This window comes from Mesoplodon mirus (assembly GCF_964341445.2).
Source record: "Mesoplodon mirus genome assembly, chromosome: 7".
Classification (NCBI taxonomy): Eukaryota; Metazoa; Chordata; class Mammalia; order Artiodactyla; family Ziphiidae; genus Mesoplodon; species Mesoplodon mirus.
This window is the reverse complement of record NC_138983.1, coordinates 17,318,448-17,335,213: the sequence shown is the minus strand read 5'-3', so window position 1 is coordinate 17,335,213 and position 16,766 is coordinate 17,318,448. Positions and strand designations below refer to the sequence as shown.

The 16,766-nt window shown below is 38.5% G+C and overlaps 1 protein-coding gene across 3 annotated transcripts in view; it reads left to right on the top strand.

Moving 5' to 3' along the window:
• TTC17 (tetratricopeptide repeat domain 17) overlaps positions 1-16,766 on the top strand; it is a 148,281-nt gene that overhangs the window by 81,224 nt on the left and 50,291 nt on the right. For all 3 annotated transcript variants that reach the window (XM_082629087.1, XM_082629088.1, XM_082629086.1), the window contains exon 17: positions 13,264-13,434. In XM_082629087.1, coding sequence (XP_082485213.1) covers positions 13,264-13,434 — 171 coding nt within the window. The remainder of the gene's footprint in view (positions 1-13,263; positions 13,435-16,766) is intronic.

The window sequence follows — 16,766 nt, the reverse complement described above, 5'->3', positions numbered from 1 at the left end:
TATGTGACGGTGAGGGATAGAAAAGTGCCTTTTTTATGAATCTAGAAGCAAAGGTTATGATTTACTCAAGTCACAGAGTCAGTCATTGGTAGCACAGAGACTGAAATCTGAGTCTTCCAAGGCAAGTGTAATTCTTTTATTCTCAAGCCATAAACTATTCCACTGCCAAGACTGAAATAATTCATATTTGTAGATTCTTGAGTCATTTTATGAAACTAGTATAATCACTGCACTTCGTATATCATCCCTCAAAAGAGATACATACATCCCTATGTAAAACATGCCTCTGAACTATCTTATGGGGGACAGTCATAATGAACCCTAAAAGCACACCTAAAATGGTCCCTTTCAGTTTAGCGTGTAACTTTGATCTCTTCTGAATTTTGCATCATTAGATTGCTGTAAAGCCTTGGATTTTACACAGAACATCTGGTAGCCATACTTGTAATATTCGCTCAGTAGGTAATATTTGTATTTTAGGATTCCCAGCATTTAGGTTTCATGAGCAAAATGGTTACCTTTTGTTTTCATAAGAAGTTAAGACATTTAGGCAGGTTTTGTTAACCAGTGATTTTACACTTCAGCCTCCGAAAGACATTGAATATATATATATAAATACTTCTTGGTTTTTAACATGAATTTTTTGTCCAGCATGCAAAAAAAATTTTCTTTTGAGGAATGAGCCATTTGGCCCCTGCTTAAGATCTTTCTACAGTTGTCCTCCAGTCATTATAGATTGTTAACCTGGCCAAATAATATTTAAGAAAAATGAAATTGGATAGTGGATATAACCTTCTAAAGCAAGAGTATTTGTTTTCTTTCAACCAAAGGGACCTGAGTATGGCTTATTTATTCATTCATTTATTCAACTAATGTCTACTACTCTAGGAACTAGAAACCAAACAAACAAACAAAAAACTCCAAGTCTTACGGAGCTCCATTCTAGTAAAGAGAAACAGAGCAGATGATAAACATACTAATGAAGTTATTTAGTATGTTAGAAAATAAGTATCTGGGGAAAAATAGAGCAGGAGGGTTGGTGTGATATTTAAATTGGATTGTTAAGGGAGGCCCCATTGAGAAAGTGACACTTGAGCAAAGATTTGAAGGAGGTAAAGGGTTGGACCATGCAGACATACATACAGCATAAGAGCATTTCAGGCAGAGAAAATAGTTGTTGCAAAAGCTTATGCAAGGAGAGCTTTTCTGTGGTTTGGTGGTGTTGGAGGAAATGAAAGCAGAGACGAACAGGAGGAGTGTAGAACTGCATCTTTACTGCCTTGCAGACCATTCTAATAATTTGGGCTTTTATTCTAAGAGAAAGATGTATGATTTGGAAGCTTTTGAGCATTAGAGGAAAGTGATCTGATTTACATTTTAACAGGATTCTCTGGCTGCTCTGTTGAAGATAGATTGTAGTCAGGTAAGGGCACAAGCAGGAAGACCAGTTAGGATGCTGTTGCAAAAATGTAGGTGAAGGATGATGTTGCCTTGGACCAGTGGGGTGAGAGGGGAGAAGGTGAGAAGTGATCATCATATTTGGGGTATATTTTTGAAGGTGGAACCAATAAGACACTACCAGAGGAAGTATGGGAAATGAAAGAAGCAGAGGTCAGGGTGACTCCTAAATATGGGACCTAATCAACTAGGTGCTATTTAATGAGATTTTTAATAACCAGTGGTACTATTTAATGAGATAAAGTCTGAGGAAGGAACAGATTTAGAGAGAAAAACAAGTTTGGTTTTAAACAAGTTTTAGTTGCCTTCTAAATGTTTATGTGATGGTATTGGGTAGGCAGTTGGATATATATGAATGTCGTTATGGTCAAGGAAGAGTCCCAGGCTAGAGATGAAAACTTGTGAACCATAGACATATGAATGTCTTTTAAAATCACAAAATTGGATGAAGTTACCTCAGTGATTAGTATAAAAAGAAAAGAGGTCAACAATTAATTACTAGGGCATTCCAGCCAACATTTAGTGGTTGGGAAGAGGAAGAACATTACAGGAGTAGCCAGTAAGACAGTAGGGAAACCAGGCAAGTATTCTGTTCCAGAAGCCAAGCGAAGAAAGTGTTCCAAGGAGTGGTCAGTTATATCATTATTCTTATGCTACATGGATATATCCTAAGAGCTTGAGTTGGATGAGGACAGAGAATAAAGCATCGGATTTCTGAACATGGAGGTTGTTGGCAGTCTTCTAAAAGTTTGTATTAAATGGCTTGTGAAGTAGGTGAGGAAGTGGAGATGGCCAGCATCTCTTTCAAGGAGTTTTGCTGTAGTGAGGAGCAGAAAAATGGGATGGTAGTTGGGGGGGGATGTGAGATCGAAGATATTTGGTTTTGGTTTTATTGTTCTAAAAATAAGAGGTATTGCAGTGTGTTCCTGTAGGAAATATCCAGTAAAGAGGAAGAAACTGAAGATGCAGAAAAAATTGTAGAAGCAAAACTCTTGAATAAACAGAAGGGAATGGGCTGCAAGGCACAAGTGTAGCGTAGAGGTTGTCCTTAAATAGGAGAAGGTACAATATATAGGTATAGATGTAGGTATGTTGGTGAGACTTTTGATTACTTAGTGAAGTAAGAGGCCAGTTGTCAGATGAGTGTGAAGAGGGGCAGAGGAGGTTAGAAATACGAGAGAGGAAGGGCTGAAAACAATGGACTCAGAAGGTGAATTGACTAGAGAGGTTTCTAATTTTGGTAACTGGATAAATGTCAATGTCATTAATTTAGAGAAGGAATATGGAAAAGGAATTATGCCTTGATGTGTGGCTGGAAAATAAGTTCAGTGATAGACATGTTCATACAGAGATGCCACTGGTTCCCTCAGATTGTTTAAGGTGAGAAGAAAAGTCCTAGAATGGAATCTTAGAAAATACTAGCATTTAAGGAGCAGAGCCAGTGAAAGTGAGTAAAGAGAGGTATTGGGAGAACCAAGAGGGAGCTGGGTCTTGAAGGTCAGTAGAACAGAGGGTTTGAGAAGGAAAAAGAAATCAACAGTAGCATGTCCTATATTGGTTCCTAAAGTAGGGTACAAATATCACCAGAGGCACACAAGCTTTTAGGTGGTACTTAGAGTAACGTTTTTTGATTTTAGTGTTTGTGGCTTATTCTAATGGGCATTAGAAGAAATAAATAACCAGCACATCAAACCTGTAATTCATGAAAAGTACTGATTTTCCCTTTTAACATAAATTAATGTAAGATTAAACAGTGACTCCATTTAAAGAAGAACATTGCATAAATAATGGTACTGGTACCTATGGAAAAATCACAACAGTAGTGGACGAATGAATAGTGTGGGAAGCTCTGGGTTTAACAGTTTAGAAAATCATTTGGTGACCTCATTTTATCAAAAGTATTTTCTGTAAAATGGGGAAATATCTATACTAAAACAAGAATACATTTTAGGAAATAGAAATATTAAAGTGAGCTCTCTATGTATAGTTGAATTACTTTTAGAATTACTGGCATAGATTCTAAACTATATAACTTTTGTTTCATCCTGCAACTGTGTAACTAAAATAACTTTAAAGCAAATAGTTAATGATACCAGGAATCATTCTTTAGATAATATATAATAGGACACAAATAAGGAAGACTTTTTAAAAATTCACTTGTTAGAAACATGAAAAAGTAATTCTGTGTTTGGAATAAAATAGAAAAATTTGGCAGCTGAGTGAAGAATTAAGGCATTTATTAGGAGAGTATTCTAAGGCCCAGCATGTAATACACACAGAGCAAGTGGTTTTATTCTCTGTCTCTGGGACTCTTGGAACTGAGTTACTGCAGCTTGGTTGTGATGTTCCAAGAGGACTGTGTCCAAGCAGTCACTCTAGATATTTGAGTAGCACTTCTTGAAGTCAGCTAGGAGGTTAGCACTGCAGCTTGTTACTCAGTTATGGAATGCTTTTGTTCATTACCTTAAAAATAAGTTGCAAATTTATAATCTGAGTTACAGAGCTTAACACTTCAGGTGTGCGAATGGTCTTTGCCAGTGTTAGGGTTACTATCTTGCGTCTCCAATAGGAAGTGAGTTATACTTTTGAGTTTGTAAATTAAGATCATGGTTCTGCTTCCTTTATGCTCTGTATGTAGTGCGGGGACACCCACTGGAAGGCATTGTTAATCATATTTTGTGAACACTTACCTATAGATAGGGTTGGAAAGTTATACTGAGACATCTTTCTTTGTGTATAGGCTCCATTCTGCATCAGGAACTTACTGTAGTTTCCTGCATTCACATCACTGAGGTCACAGTGATTGTACACACCAGCAAGAAAAATGAAGGATGAGCAAGATGGGGTCTGTTTTATCTAGCCCCCACTAATTATTGAACAAGAATTTTTAATACGGTTTGTCACTGCAGTAGTACATGTCTCCTGATAGGAACTGAAGGGGGCTAACTTCTAGTTATAAATACTTTGTGTGTAGTAAGTTAGGCAAGTTCATTGGATGCTATCTTTTTACATCTTCAGTTTCCATTGTTGCAGATGTTTTTGGAGATATTTCAGTTTGTGATGTTAAGCTTTGCTATCTCATATAGCAATCATTTGCATGACTCCTCCCCATTCAAAAAGATTATTCTAATTGGCAGAACTCTCTCCCTCTCTCTCTCCTCTCTCTCTCTCTCTCTCTCTCTTTCTCTCTTTCTCTCTCTCTCTCTCTCTCTCTCTCTCTCTCTCTCTCTCTCTCTCTCTCACACACACACACACACACACACACACACTAAAAATCCATGCTGCATTAGAGTGGGCTCTTTTTTAAGTGACCTATACCTCAGAAAATTCTTTACATGCACTGCAAACCAACTAGTTGAAATGAATTCCCAGTTTTGGAGTTCTTGCTTGAAACAGTGAGCACCGGCAGTTCCCTGGCAGTCCAGTGGTTAGGACTTGGTGCTTTCACTGCCGTGGGCCCAGCTTCAGTCCCTGGTCAGGGAACTAAAATCCCGCAAGCTGCAAAGTACGGCCAAATAAAAACAGAAAACAAACAAAAAAAAAAATAGGGGCTTCCCTGGTGGTGCAGTGGTTAAGAATCCGCCTGCCAATGCAGGGGACACGGGTTCAATCCCAGGTCCAGGGCGATCCCGCATGCCCCAGAGCAACTAAGCCCGTGCACTACAACTACTGAGCCTGTGGTCTAGAGCCAGTGAGCCACAACTACTGAGCCCGTGTGCCACAATTACTGAAGCCCACACCCCTAGGGCCCGTGCTCTGCAACAAGAGAAGCCAAGGCAATGAGAAGCCCGCGCACCTCAACGAAAGATTAGCCCCTGCTCGCCGCAACTAGAGAAAGCCCGCACGCAGCAATGAAGACCCAACTCAGCCAAAAATAAATAAGTAAAATAAATAAATTTATTAAAGAAAAACAAAAAACAGCACAAACTATTTCAACCCCTTTACAAATTTAATCATTGATTTTTTTTTTTAACTCAGTTCCATGGGCTGATGGAAATAAAGCAGTTGAGCCTAATAATCAGTAGGAAAGAGCATTGGTGAAATTTAAAATACATATGACTGAGGATACCTGGCATATATATATGTGTCAGTGTATATGCTGGTTTGGGCTTTTTCCCCCCTTCTTTGAGTGTTGGTTATTACAAGTCGAATTTATTTCATACTAAACTATTGTGGTCTTTGACCAAGAAAATCTCAGTAGTCTGTTACTTTTTCTTAACCACCAAATTTTATTTAGTTATGACCTTGAAAATACAGGAGAAATTTAAATCATATTTCATAGCTGTTGAAAAGAACACAGCTTTGGATTTCTCTTGTCTTCTCATTTAGTTTATTTTTATTGATGTAACAACAAATCTAAATTTGCCATTCAAAATTTACCACTCTGAAAGCAGTTTAAACTGCTTTAGCTGTCAGGCATTACTTAATAACCCAGTCAGATCACAAATATCCAAAATGATAATTATTTTTAAAAATAATAAAATAAAACAAGCATATCAAATTTCAGGAGAAGGAACTAGAGGTCAGTAGCAGCTGATAGAGTATGTGGTGTTGATCAACTCTTCTGGGTCCTGGTAGGTGTACCTGTAGTAATATAGCCAGTTTCCCTTGATGATGTGAAATACAGCTAGAGGAAAACCTAACATGAACAAAACAATTCACCACCTCCCTCACTGTACACTGCCTAAGTACCATAAATGTTAAAAACTGAGAGAGCAAGGTCCTAGAAACCGTGTTATTTATGATGTGCAAAGTGGCCACTGAGGTGAATGCCTCCAGACAACTTTCATTTGGTGATATAAAGCAAAAGGAAACAGTATGATACTATCATTTATTTTTCTATGCTTTTCACTTGATTTAGTGTGCTGACCGTATGTACTTAGATTTAGGTAGATACACTCAAATCAAAGTTCCTGTTTTAATCCCAAACCCCTAAAGTGGGTCTGATATCAGGCAGCTAGGGGACTTTCTTACTGAAAACCACAAGGCCTTGCTCAAAATGTTCTGTGGTAGAGGGATTTCAGTGGCCTTTTTTGTTAACCTTTGTTTAAATATCATACTTATTACCCAAACCAGTGTAAAGGACAATGCCTAACCCTCTTTGTCCTCATATCTAAGTCCTATGAGATATTACTAGGCTCAAGTCCTTAACAATCCTGGAATAACTAGGCTCTTGTGTTCTCATTTAAAGATACTGTTCTTATAATCCACTTAGTCTGAGGAGTAAAAAAGACCAAGTAGCCTTTGACATTTTATTAGCCTTGGCCTTACATTATATCCTTGCTTTAGGAAAAAGCGCAAGCCTAATGGCAGTAAATGCTTCTGATGGTAGGTCCCTTCCCCATTATGCATACCTCTGGGCCTCCATTTATAGTTTGAGGAGTGGGAGCAGAGTTAAATCTATTGATTTTTCTACTAGATTTTTTTTCTTGACATCAGCAGGTGACCAATCACTTGCAGCAACAGAAAGGAGAGGTAAATATAAACTCCAAAGGTTGTGAGTAGCTAGGAAATCTAAGCCCTCCCCTGTTCCCTCATCCCAACCCTCTGTTTATAGGCTTATTCTAGGTATTAAGAATTGAATGAAGCCAACTCACTGAAAGAATATGTGGTTGATGCAAATAGACATGCTTAATTTGAGCTCACTGACCACATGACTTTAATATCATTCTGTCTTCTGCAAAGTCAATGGAAATTGTACCAAACCATGACATACGATGATGCTATTGTGGAATATTGTTTTCTTTACCACATACACCCTGCTTTCCTGGTTCCTTGTGTTGGCTTATATTGTTTTCAGTAGCTCTTCCCCATAACCCTCCCTCCTGCCCTCCCCCCCACACAAAAATTCTAATCTTGCCCATCCTTCAAGGCCCACTTCTGCTATATGCCTTACTGATCCCTTAATTATAAGTAATGCATAACCAGTCATGCCACCTGCACCTCTCCTTCAGCTCCTGTGACTTGCCATTACAGTTACTTGTGTACAAGACACTACTCTCCTACAGGCCTTCTCTAGCTCATTGAGAGCAGGGACCAATCCTTTTTTTCATCTTCATACCCTGGCCCACCATGCATTCCACACCATCCTCCCAATGTTTAGCCCATAGAATGTACTTAACTTGCAAATTAGCTAATGGCATTTCAGGTTTGAACTACTGAAAATACCTAATAATAGAGGGTAATTAACTCATACCCACCCACTGTTTATCCAGAATGCTTTATACCAGACCCCCACTCAACATACATATATAGATACAGATCTTCTTTTGAGGTCTGCAGCTCCCGCACAGTAGGAGGGGGAATAGAAAAGGAATTATCTCATTTGAAGGCACATGTTGTGTCCACTAGAAGATGACACATCTAATAGATAGCCTATATTTTCTCCTGTCTGCACTGTTTTTAATGAAAGTTACAGATGTCCTTGTTGACCCTCATTGAAAAACTGACTTGGGTAAATCAGTAAGTGTGAGAATCTATTGGATTTGTTTCCCCAACATTCTTGCTTGAAACAAATTTCCCTAGGCTGAAGTAAGACAGAGATTTAAATTTAATATTAACAATAATAACAATAAAATATTCAACAGCAGCTATGGCAGTTAATTTTCTTTCTCAATATAGTTTCTACATGGGAAAATCTTTCCTAGTAAACTTCCAGTAAGTGTTTATATTCCCTTGTTTAGACATCTAACCTGATCTTTCACATTTCTGCAGGAAGTTACAGCCATGGAGAGCTTGAATTCCATCACTGGAGTCATGTCTTCCACAGTCTCCATGTCATGGTGTCTGTGTCTCAACTGGTGCTGACTTTGCTCCCTGTGCTTTAGTCACTTAAGTGATGGCCGCGTGGCAAGACAGAGGCCAGATTTATTGGTAGTTCTCTTTTTTCTTCTCTAAAAGAAGGCAGGGAGTATAGGTCTATAGAAACCAATACATCTCTGAACTCTTGGGCAAATCACATTCCCCCACCATGTGTGAAGAGAGTGTTTCCCAGGATAGAATTTAACTCTAGAATATGTAGTAAAAGGGAATCCTTCTCTCTCTCTCTCTCTCTCTCTCTCTCTCTTTTCTTTTGAGGTCACACACTTTTCTTTCTTAGTTTTTCCTTTTTAAGCTCACCTCTGACTCATTCACCTCACCATGAGGGAATACCTGTATAATCCTGAGGTTGCTGATTTCAAGTCTTTAATATGGTGTTTTCTATCTGGCATTGCCGTACTTTTAAGGTCAGCCAGTACATAACCATTACTTTTAAACCTCCTGCAAATAATTCCATTCAGCAGTAATTGCTGAATGAGAACAAGTCTGAGCCATTACTTCCGTCAAAATGATTTCTCTCGTCTAAGTGGAGGACAGCACAGGACAGAGGAAGTGAGGCAGTTTCCCTTGTCTCAGGTGCAGCCATCAGCAACCTAGGTTCACCTAGATTCAAGGAGTTCTGTATGCTTATGTTCACAGTGGTTTCAGCAATAGTGTTTCCTACAGCTCCTCTTATTGTAGGACAGTAGCTTCTCTCTCCATTTCAGATAAAGAACCTAGACACAGAGAAGGGAATTGATTTGCCAAGGTTCATATGGTAAGGCTGCAGCTAAGGCAGGATTTGAATTCATACCATGGAATGCTCCTCTTAGAACAAGGTCTACAAGACTTTGTCACAACCTCTGGAGGTGGAAATCATAAAGGAATCTGTTCCCAGTGAGGTTTCTTACTGCTTCACGTATACCTATTTCTCTGTGTAGTACCAAGCCCCACATGCCACCCACAGTTAAAGTTTCCTCGTAATATTTTAAAGTAATCTTGCATAGCAATGGTGCACAACTGAAAGATACACTTTTGTTCACCTCACAATTTATATTACTATTTTTCCTAAAAGATACATACCCTACTAGAGAAATAAATATGAAATTAGTTGCTTGGCTCTTAGAAAGTTCTGAGGCCTCTCAATTTTGTGGCATTTCTTTCTTATAACTAACCCTAAAGGATTCCTAACCCAACCAGGAATTTCTTACCAACTTATCAGATTCAGAAGAGAAGAATTCTTTAAAAAGAAGAGAAGAGAAGAATTCTTTTTAACAAGTAAGTGGTTACCCAACTCCAGTTAGAAAATAAATATTCTTCTAGGACCTTTGTAAACAGGATTTATATGAGAAGATAGGAAATTTCTTTATCCTTAGTCATGGTGGGAGTTCCTGAGAACTTAGTTTACTCTGAAATCTGTTTAGCCACAGAATAAATTGTGCCTTTCTCCCTTAGGAGACTTATGCTTTGACAAGGTATATTAAATATTTAGTTGTTTTCCAGAACACCCTTGTAGGGGAGGTTAATATTAATAACCCATTATGCAGTCAATACTCTAACCACAGAAAAAGATTTTGATATGTCTAAGATCTCATAGCAGTTCCAGAATCAGAAATACCCTCTTTGGAGTTTCATGTTTAGTTGGTGTTGCCTTGTACTCTCTTACTTTTAAGAAAAACCAGACTGCCAGGATTTGAATTGCTAAATGCTTTGCAAGCAAGTATAGAGCATTAAGCAGAGAAAAGTGTTTCCATTTTCACCTGGAACGTTGTTATCTAAAGCATTTCATTTAAATCATGTAGTTCCAAAAACAATAACAACAACAAAAACATACCTCTCAAGGTTAGTCCAAGCCATAGAATCTCCTCATTTTTGCATTAGCAAAAAATAATAACCTTATGCACGGAAGATGACATTTTACTTTTTAGGTGTCTTTCCATTTTTCCTTCTCCAACATTTTCTTGTGTTTCTTTAATAAGAACATCATCTCTACCTTTGCTGGGAAGACAATATTTTTCTACATAGGCAACTTTTTTTTTAGTTCCCCTTTGAGCTAGAGTAGACCTATATTATAGTCCAAAGAATAGAAACTTATTTTTTCTGAAATTCTTCAGTTCTCCCTCAGGCAACTGGAAGGAGTAATTCAAAAATTAGGCAGTATGACTTTCTATGATTAGCCTAGATAATCATGGAAATGATACCAGAATGCTAAACCAGTCTCTTTTTAACTCAGTCTAAGAAAATTCATATTAATAGTTCTAATTTTAAAGCATGTAGTTTTTACATGATCATTTTGACTCTGCCTATTTCCAAGAAATATCCTAACATAAACTTCTTATGCTTCCTTTAATTCCCCCAGTTCTCCCTGATCCCCTTTCCTGCCCTCTCCCTCAGAGGTATTGACCCCAATTTCCTGAGTTGGAGGGCAAGACATTCTTAGAATGCAGAAGGCTTGCTTCAGGAGGGTGTCTGGGCTTGAGGTCATGCAAGAGGACTAATTTTAGCTTCAGGATCTTGTGCACATTGTGTCTTATAAATCACCTATGAAGCATTTTTAAATATTGCAGACATTTTAAAAGATGAAACCAATTAAATTTTTATAATAGATAGAGGGTGGGAGAGAAAAATAAGAGATGGCAAAGGTTGGAGGAGGAAATCAACTGCAGGAAACACAGCTAGAATTTCACTGGGTTCCAGTGTTAAAGGTTTATCTTTTTGCTTTACTTGACCTGTGTCAAGATAAAAAATGCTTTAGAGGCAAATTCACCAAAGCTGAAGGCAGAGAGAATATTCACTAGGAAAACATGTTTAAAATTATCAGTATCATTGTCATCATTTTTTCCTCTCTGCTTTTAATAGTCATGCTTATTTATTTCCCAATTAAGAATTGCCTCTGAAAAGTATGCTGTTCCTCATAGTGAATTTTAGTCAGTTGGGTGTGTAGAGTTGTTGTCATTGCTCTGTTTTATTTTAATGCTCTTATGCTTGGTTTCCCCGTACTTAATTGCACGTACTAGGTGGTGAAGACAGAAGTAGAGGCAAATCTGCAACCTCTGTCCTCTCAGGAGAATCTGGAGAAAGAAAGCAACTACCATTGCTCATGGCTTCTTTTCTTAGCCCTCCAGGGCCCACACACTCCACACCTTCCATCTCTATCAAATCGTACTTCTCATTGTCTCCCAAACACAAATGAGAATTCCTGTTCCTATTGCTTTGCTCAACACATTATTCCTCCCTGCCTAGAATGCCACCTTCTCTACTTTTTCTGCTGAAGAGTTAGTATTGGCTAGGGGAAAGTCAAGAAGCTTTGTGGTAAAATAGAATTAATTCAAATCCCAGATCTACCACTTACTTACTGTTTGACCATAGGCAAGTTACTTAGTTTCACTGATAATCAGTTTCCTTATCTGTGAAATTAGTAATATTTCACAAGGTGTTTTTGAGGGGTAAGTGGAAGAAAAAATACAGAAGTACTCAATAAATATTGATTCCCTTCCTTGTAATTCCCCCTTTTGAAGTTCTGTGTTTTTAAATCCTACGTATTCTTCAAAATTCAAGTTCTACCTACTCAAAGTTTATTCTCTGAAGCACTTACTTGGCACAGTAGACTACCTCATTACTGTTTGTTGTCTTGCATTATTGTCTTTTAAGCTTCTTGAGAGCTAAAGCTTCTGACATAGCCTTGTTGAAAATGGTAGCCTCAGATGTGTGATAGTGTAGAACTGGAAAATGGTAGCCTCAGATGTGTAGTAGTGTAGAACTGGAAAATGGGAAGTGAATCCCTAAGTATGCAGTCCCCTTTCTCTCACCTAGGAAGTTGGGAAAGGTTTTGAGTCCATTATGTTTTCTTGGCACAATAAGGAAAATGGCCTGAGAAATGCTTTCCAAAATTATGGAATCTGAAAGGGAGTCATCAGATCCAGAAAGAGACTTCTTGTATTTCCATTGCTGCAGAGACAGTCTGATTGGGTACATATATCTCTTTGGGGCAACATTCTCTTAAAAAACAAAAAAACTTTTAGAGAATGTTTGGATGTTCTGATAAAGGAGGAAAGTTACTTTTACACTCTTACCCAGAGAATTGTCCTACAATATGAATGTAGGCTTCCACTGAACATGCACCTTCAGTAGCAACGCACATGGAACATGAGGAGACCTGTTCAGCCAGCCAGATCCCCACTACAGCAGACACAACAGCCTAGTAACACATTCTCCTATGCAGAGAATGTCCCTCAGGTGGAGCTGGATAGTGGCTCTTTATCCCTGTTAACACACAATCCCTAATAAGGTCAAAGCTCTTTGACTCCTGGGCAAAACTGTAGCAAAAGGTCATGCTCCCTATACATATCAGAAGGTATCACAGAGTGCCATGATTACATTCGAGATGTGACCATTTTATGCTTAGGTAAATCTTTATTACATGATCAGAACTTGTTTTTCAAAAGAAAAATAGGCACCTGTGTGATCTGACAGTCTTGAATGTGGATTCTGTGCCACCACTATCCCCCTCTAAGTCCTTGGTTTTTAATTTATAATGCTTTACCTTTTGGTATATCTTTCGTTTTAAGCTATGATGCAAGAATGGTATATTTTTCGGCTATAATTCATCTATCTCCAGACTTATCCAGGTACTAATCTGTCATTTCTCACCTTCAAAAGGAAAATAGAAGGAAAACCACTTTTTTATGATGTTTCTGACTTTCAGAGAAGTGTTTCACAATCATTCATTATGAATGGAAGGAGATCTTGGGACTTGATCTTTGTTGTTATAGTTTTTTCCCCAAATACTTAAAATAGCCTAACAGGTGAAACTTGAACTTCAGTGCAAAATCTTGAATCACAATTATGGTCTGCCTTTGGGCACTCCACCTCACTGATTTATGCATGTTCTGCTGGAGAAAAACCAACAGTCACCTTTTTGCTCTTCTTGATAGTTGGGGACCTTGAGCTATGGGACTACACAAGAGAGGTTTCTAATGTGCTCTATCTGTGTCTCTTGTCATTGAGGTAATTGTCATGTGAAAACCCTGGACAACAGCCATGACAAACAGAAATATTTTGACAACTCACAGTCACTGGATGCTGCTGAAGAAGAGCCCTCTGAGACAGGAACAGAGGAAGACCCTGTGCTCTCTGTTGAGAATTCAGGGAGGGACTCAGATGTCCTTAGACTTGAAAGTAAGTTGATTTGACCTGAGCTGTGCTTCTGGAGTAAAATCAACTCTCAAACTTGAAGCTTAGGCTTTTCTCTACTCTCAAGCGTTTGTTCTTTCTTTTAACAGTCACTTATTATATTGTAGATCATGAGGGTGACCCTCAAGATTGGGAGGCAGAAGGCAAGCTATAAAGTGAAAATGCTCTGCACACTTCTTTCTGTTTTCTCCACCTCAACATCTTCATTTGCTAGAACAAATTTGATTTATGTACTAGTCTTTCTTCTTAATGTCATTAGTCTATTGAGTAAGTTGTTGAAAAAAAAAAGCAAGTTGTATTTATACTAACCCAATAAAATTTAAAGATTTGAAATAACAGGCAAGCCTACCAGGCCCTTTCCTAAAATTCCATTTTATGACCACATTTCGAGCTATGCTGTGCTAAAAAGTTTCAAGATTATCAATTTGTAATTGCCAAAATGAGTGACTTCTTTTTTTTACTTTTTTTTTTGTGTGTGGTACGTGGGCCTCTCACTGTTGTGGCCTCTCCCGTTGTGGAGCACAGGCTCCGGACGCGCAGGCCCAGCGGCCATGGCTCACGGGCCCGGCCACTCCGCTGCATGTGGGATCCTCCCAGACCGGGGAACGAACCCGCGTCCCCTGCATCGGCAGGCGGACTTTCAACCACTGCGCTACCAGAGAAGCCCAGTGACTTCTTTTAAGTACTCATCCTGCTTAACCTCTTTTCTGCCTTTGGAACTGTGCACAACTCCTCGCTTGAAACTTTCTCCTTCTTCTCCTCTTGGCTTCTGGGATATCACTTGTTCTTGGTTCTTTTCCTTGTTCTCAGAATATCTTTTTTCAATTTCATTCACTTATTCTTTACTTTGCCCTTTATTTTTTTTACCCAGGATCTTAACCTTGGTCTTTTCTTAGTCCTCCATGTGTTATCTCTTAGTGTTTCAGATACTTTGGAGTATGCCAATGACTCTAAATCTGTATTTTCAGCTAAGACATTCTTTGTGACTCCAGATTTTATTTCTACCTTTTTAGTGGTCTCTTTATCTGGATGTGCCACAGCCATTTCAAACTTAACATATCTAAAATTAAACTTGTCCTCATTTTGCCCTACTTCCAGAACTGTTTCTAGCTCCTATATTCTTGCTCCCTGTTAATGGCACAACTCATCCAGTCATCACTATGTCCAGTCAATCCCTAAGACCTGTTAAGTATATCATCTCTTCATCTGTTCTTTGTGGCACTGTCTGAATTTAGACTTTCTTCATTTCTGCCAGGGTTGTTGTAGTGGGTTCATTATTGGCTCCCCTATATCTAGTCCTTTACTGCAGTCTCTGTATGGAGAGTGCGAGAGAGGCAGGGGGTGTGTATGTGTGTAGGGGAGAAAGAGAGAGATAATACATAGAAATTGGTATACAATTTAAAAAGCAGAAACAACCCCTGTTACCAATTTCTTGTGTGTCCAAAGAGTTGTTTCTGAAATCAGACCTGATCTGGTAAGTTGCCTACATTTAAAGTTTTCAGTAGCTATTACCTATCGGAAGAGTCCAAATGTCATAATGTGGGATATGAGGCAGTTTAGCCCTTGATTCTGTCTCCAGCTGAACTGTACCATCTACTAGTACTCTGCATAGCAGGAAGTACAGACCTTTCACTATTTGCCTCACGTGCCATGCTGCTTTGAGCCTCTGTGTCTTTGCATAGGCTGGGAAGGACCCCTGCATATTCTATGCTTTTTATAGACAACTCCCATGCATCTCCAAGATCCAGCTCAAATGTCATCTCCTCTGTGAAACATTCACAAAGGCCTCCAAGCATTTAGTTGCTCCATTTGCTGTCTTGTTCCTACTTTTTGTCAAGGCATATTTTATACAATATTAATTGCTTGTATGTCTTATGTTCCATCAGACTGTGAGCTTCTTATATATTGTGTCCTTTATAACTTTATATTCCTGTGTATAGTAAATATTTGTTAGAGTAATGAAATGTGTCCTTTGCCCTCCTGTGTAGATTGGATTCACATATTTAGCAATTACAAAATCTTGTGTTTCCTTCTAAGTGGTATTGTGTATAAAAAAACAATGTCTAACAGAAGCAAGCTTGACCTCAAAGGGGGAAGTTGTGACCTTCACTTTTGCAGGTTTGGGGAATTAGTTTCATCAGTTCTACCAGAAATCATTGGGCTTTAAGGAAATTAATTTCCCATTTGCCAACTCAAAAGAAATTGACTTTTAAACCAGATGGCACTTTGTTCATTCACAGTGGGTCTACTCCTCTCCAGTGCCTGGCAGCCTCATGTCTCTTACTGATATCAGGTACCCATACAACCAAATGAACATCATGAGGGAGGCTGATACTGAGTAATGTTAAGGGGTTTTGGGGTTTTTTGGTTTGTTTGGTTTTTTTTGGCCACGCCACAGGGCATGCGGGATCTTAGTTCCTCAACCAGGGATCAAACCCACAGCCCCTGCAGTGGAAGCACGGAGTCTTACCACTGGACCACCAGGGAAGTCCTGGGGTACTTTTTTCAGTTTACAGAAACTGTTCCTATTCCAATACAACTCCTTAATGAGTGGAATACTCATGACTACCAAATTAAGAGTCTTTTCCTACGACAATTCAGAATAAAACCCAACCAACATCTTATTCTTTGTCTCTTTGTTTTCCAAATACATCATTACTTGAGGCAGATAACCTAGTGTTTAAGTTTCTTTAGTTCCATGTTTCCCACGTAGTTCCATTCCATCCCCATACTGGGACCACTGAATGGTTGCCCTGGCTAGGGCTAGGTGTTTGCCAGGTCCCTTCAACATTATGCAGACTGTCTCTTAGGGTGCATTCCTTTTCACATTGCTAATTTAATTATAGTATAATGATGACTCTTACTAGTTTTACTCTTAGCTACTTTTTTTTTTTTACTGTGTCTAAATTCTTGGATACTGACAAGTCGACAGGGACACAGTCATATATAAGTTAGCATGTTTATACCAGCAGGCTTCCTATAGTGTGGTTAGGAGTCAGAAAGACTCTGTTTTTTAATATAAATACTATGGTATAATAAAAGTCAAGCATAGACATTAAAGAATTTTTTAAAACTCAATTTTTGTAGGACATTTTAAAGAAATACAAATAGTTAAGCCCACTCCAGTAACCATAAATTATTATGATAATCACTACCTTTTTGTGGTACTTTATACCTTACAAAGTTATGAATTGTGTATTAACCTTGTGAAATAGATATTAACCCCATTTTGTAGCTGAGAAAATTGAGACTCAGAGTAGTTAGGTACCTTGTCTAACATCATCAGTAGGTGACGTATAACTAAACCTCATCCTCAG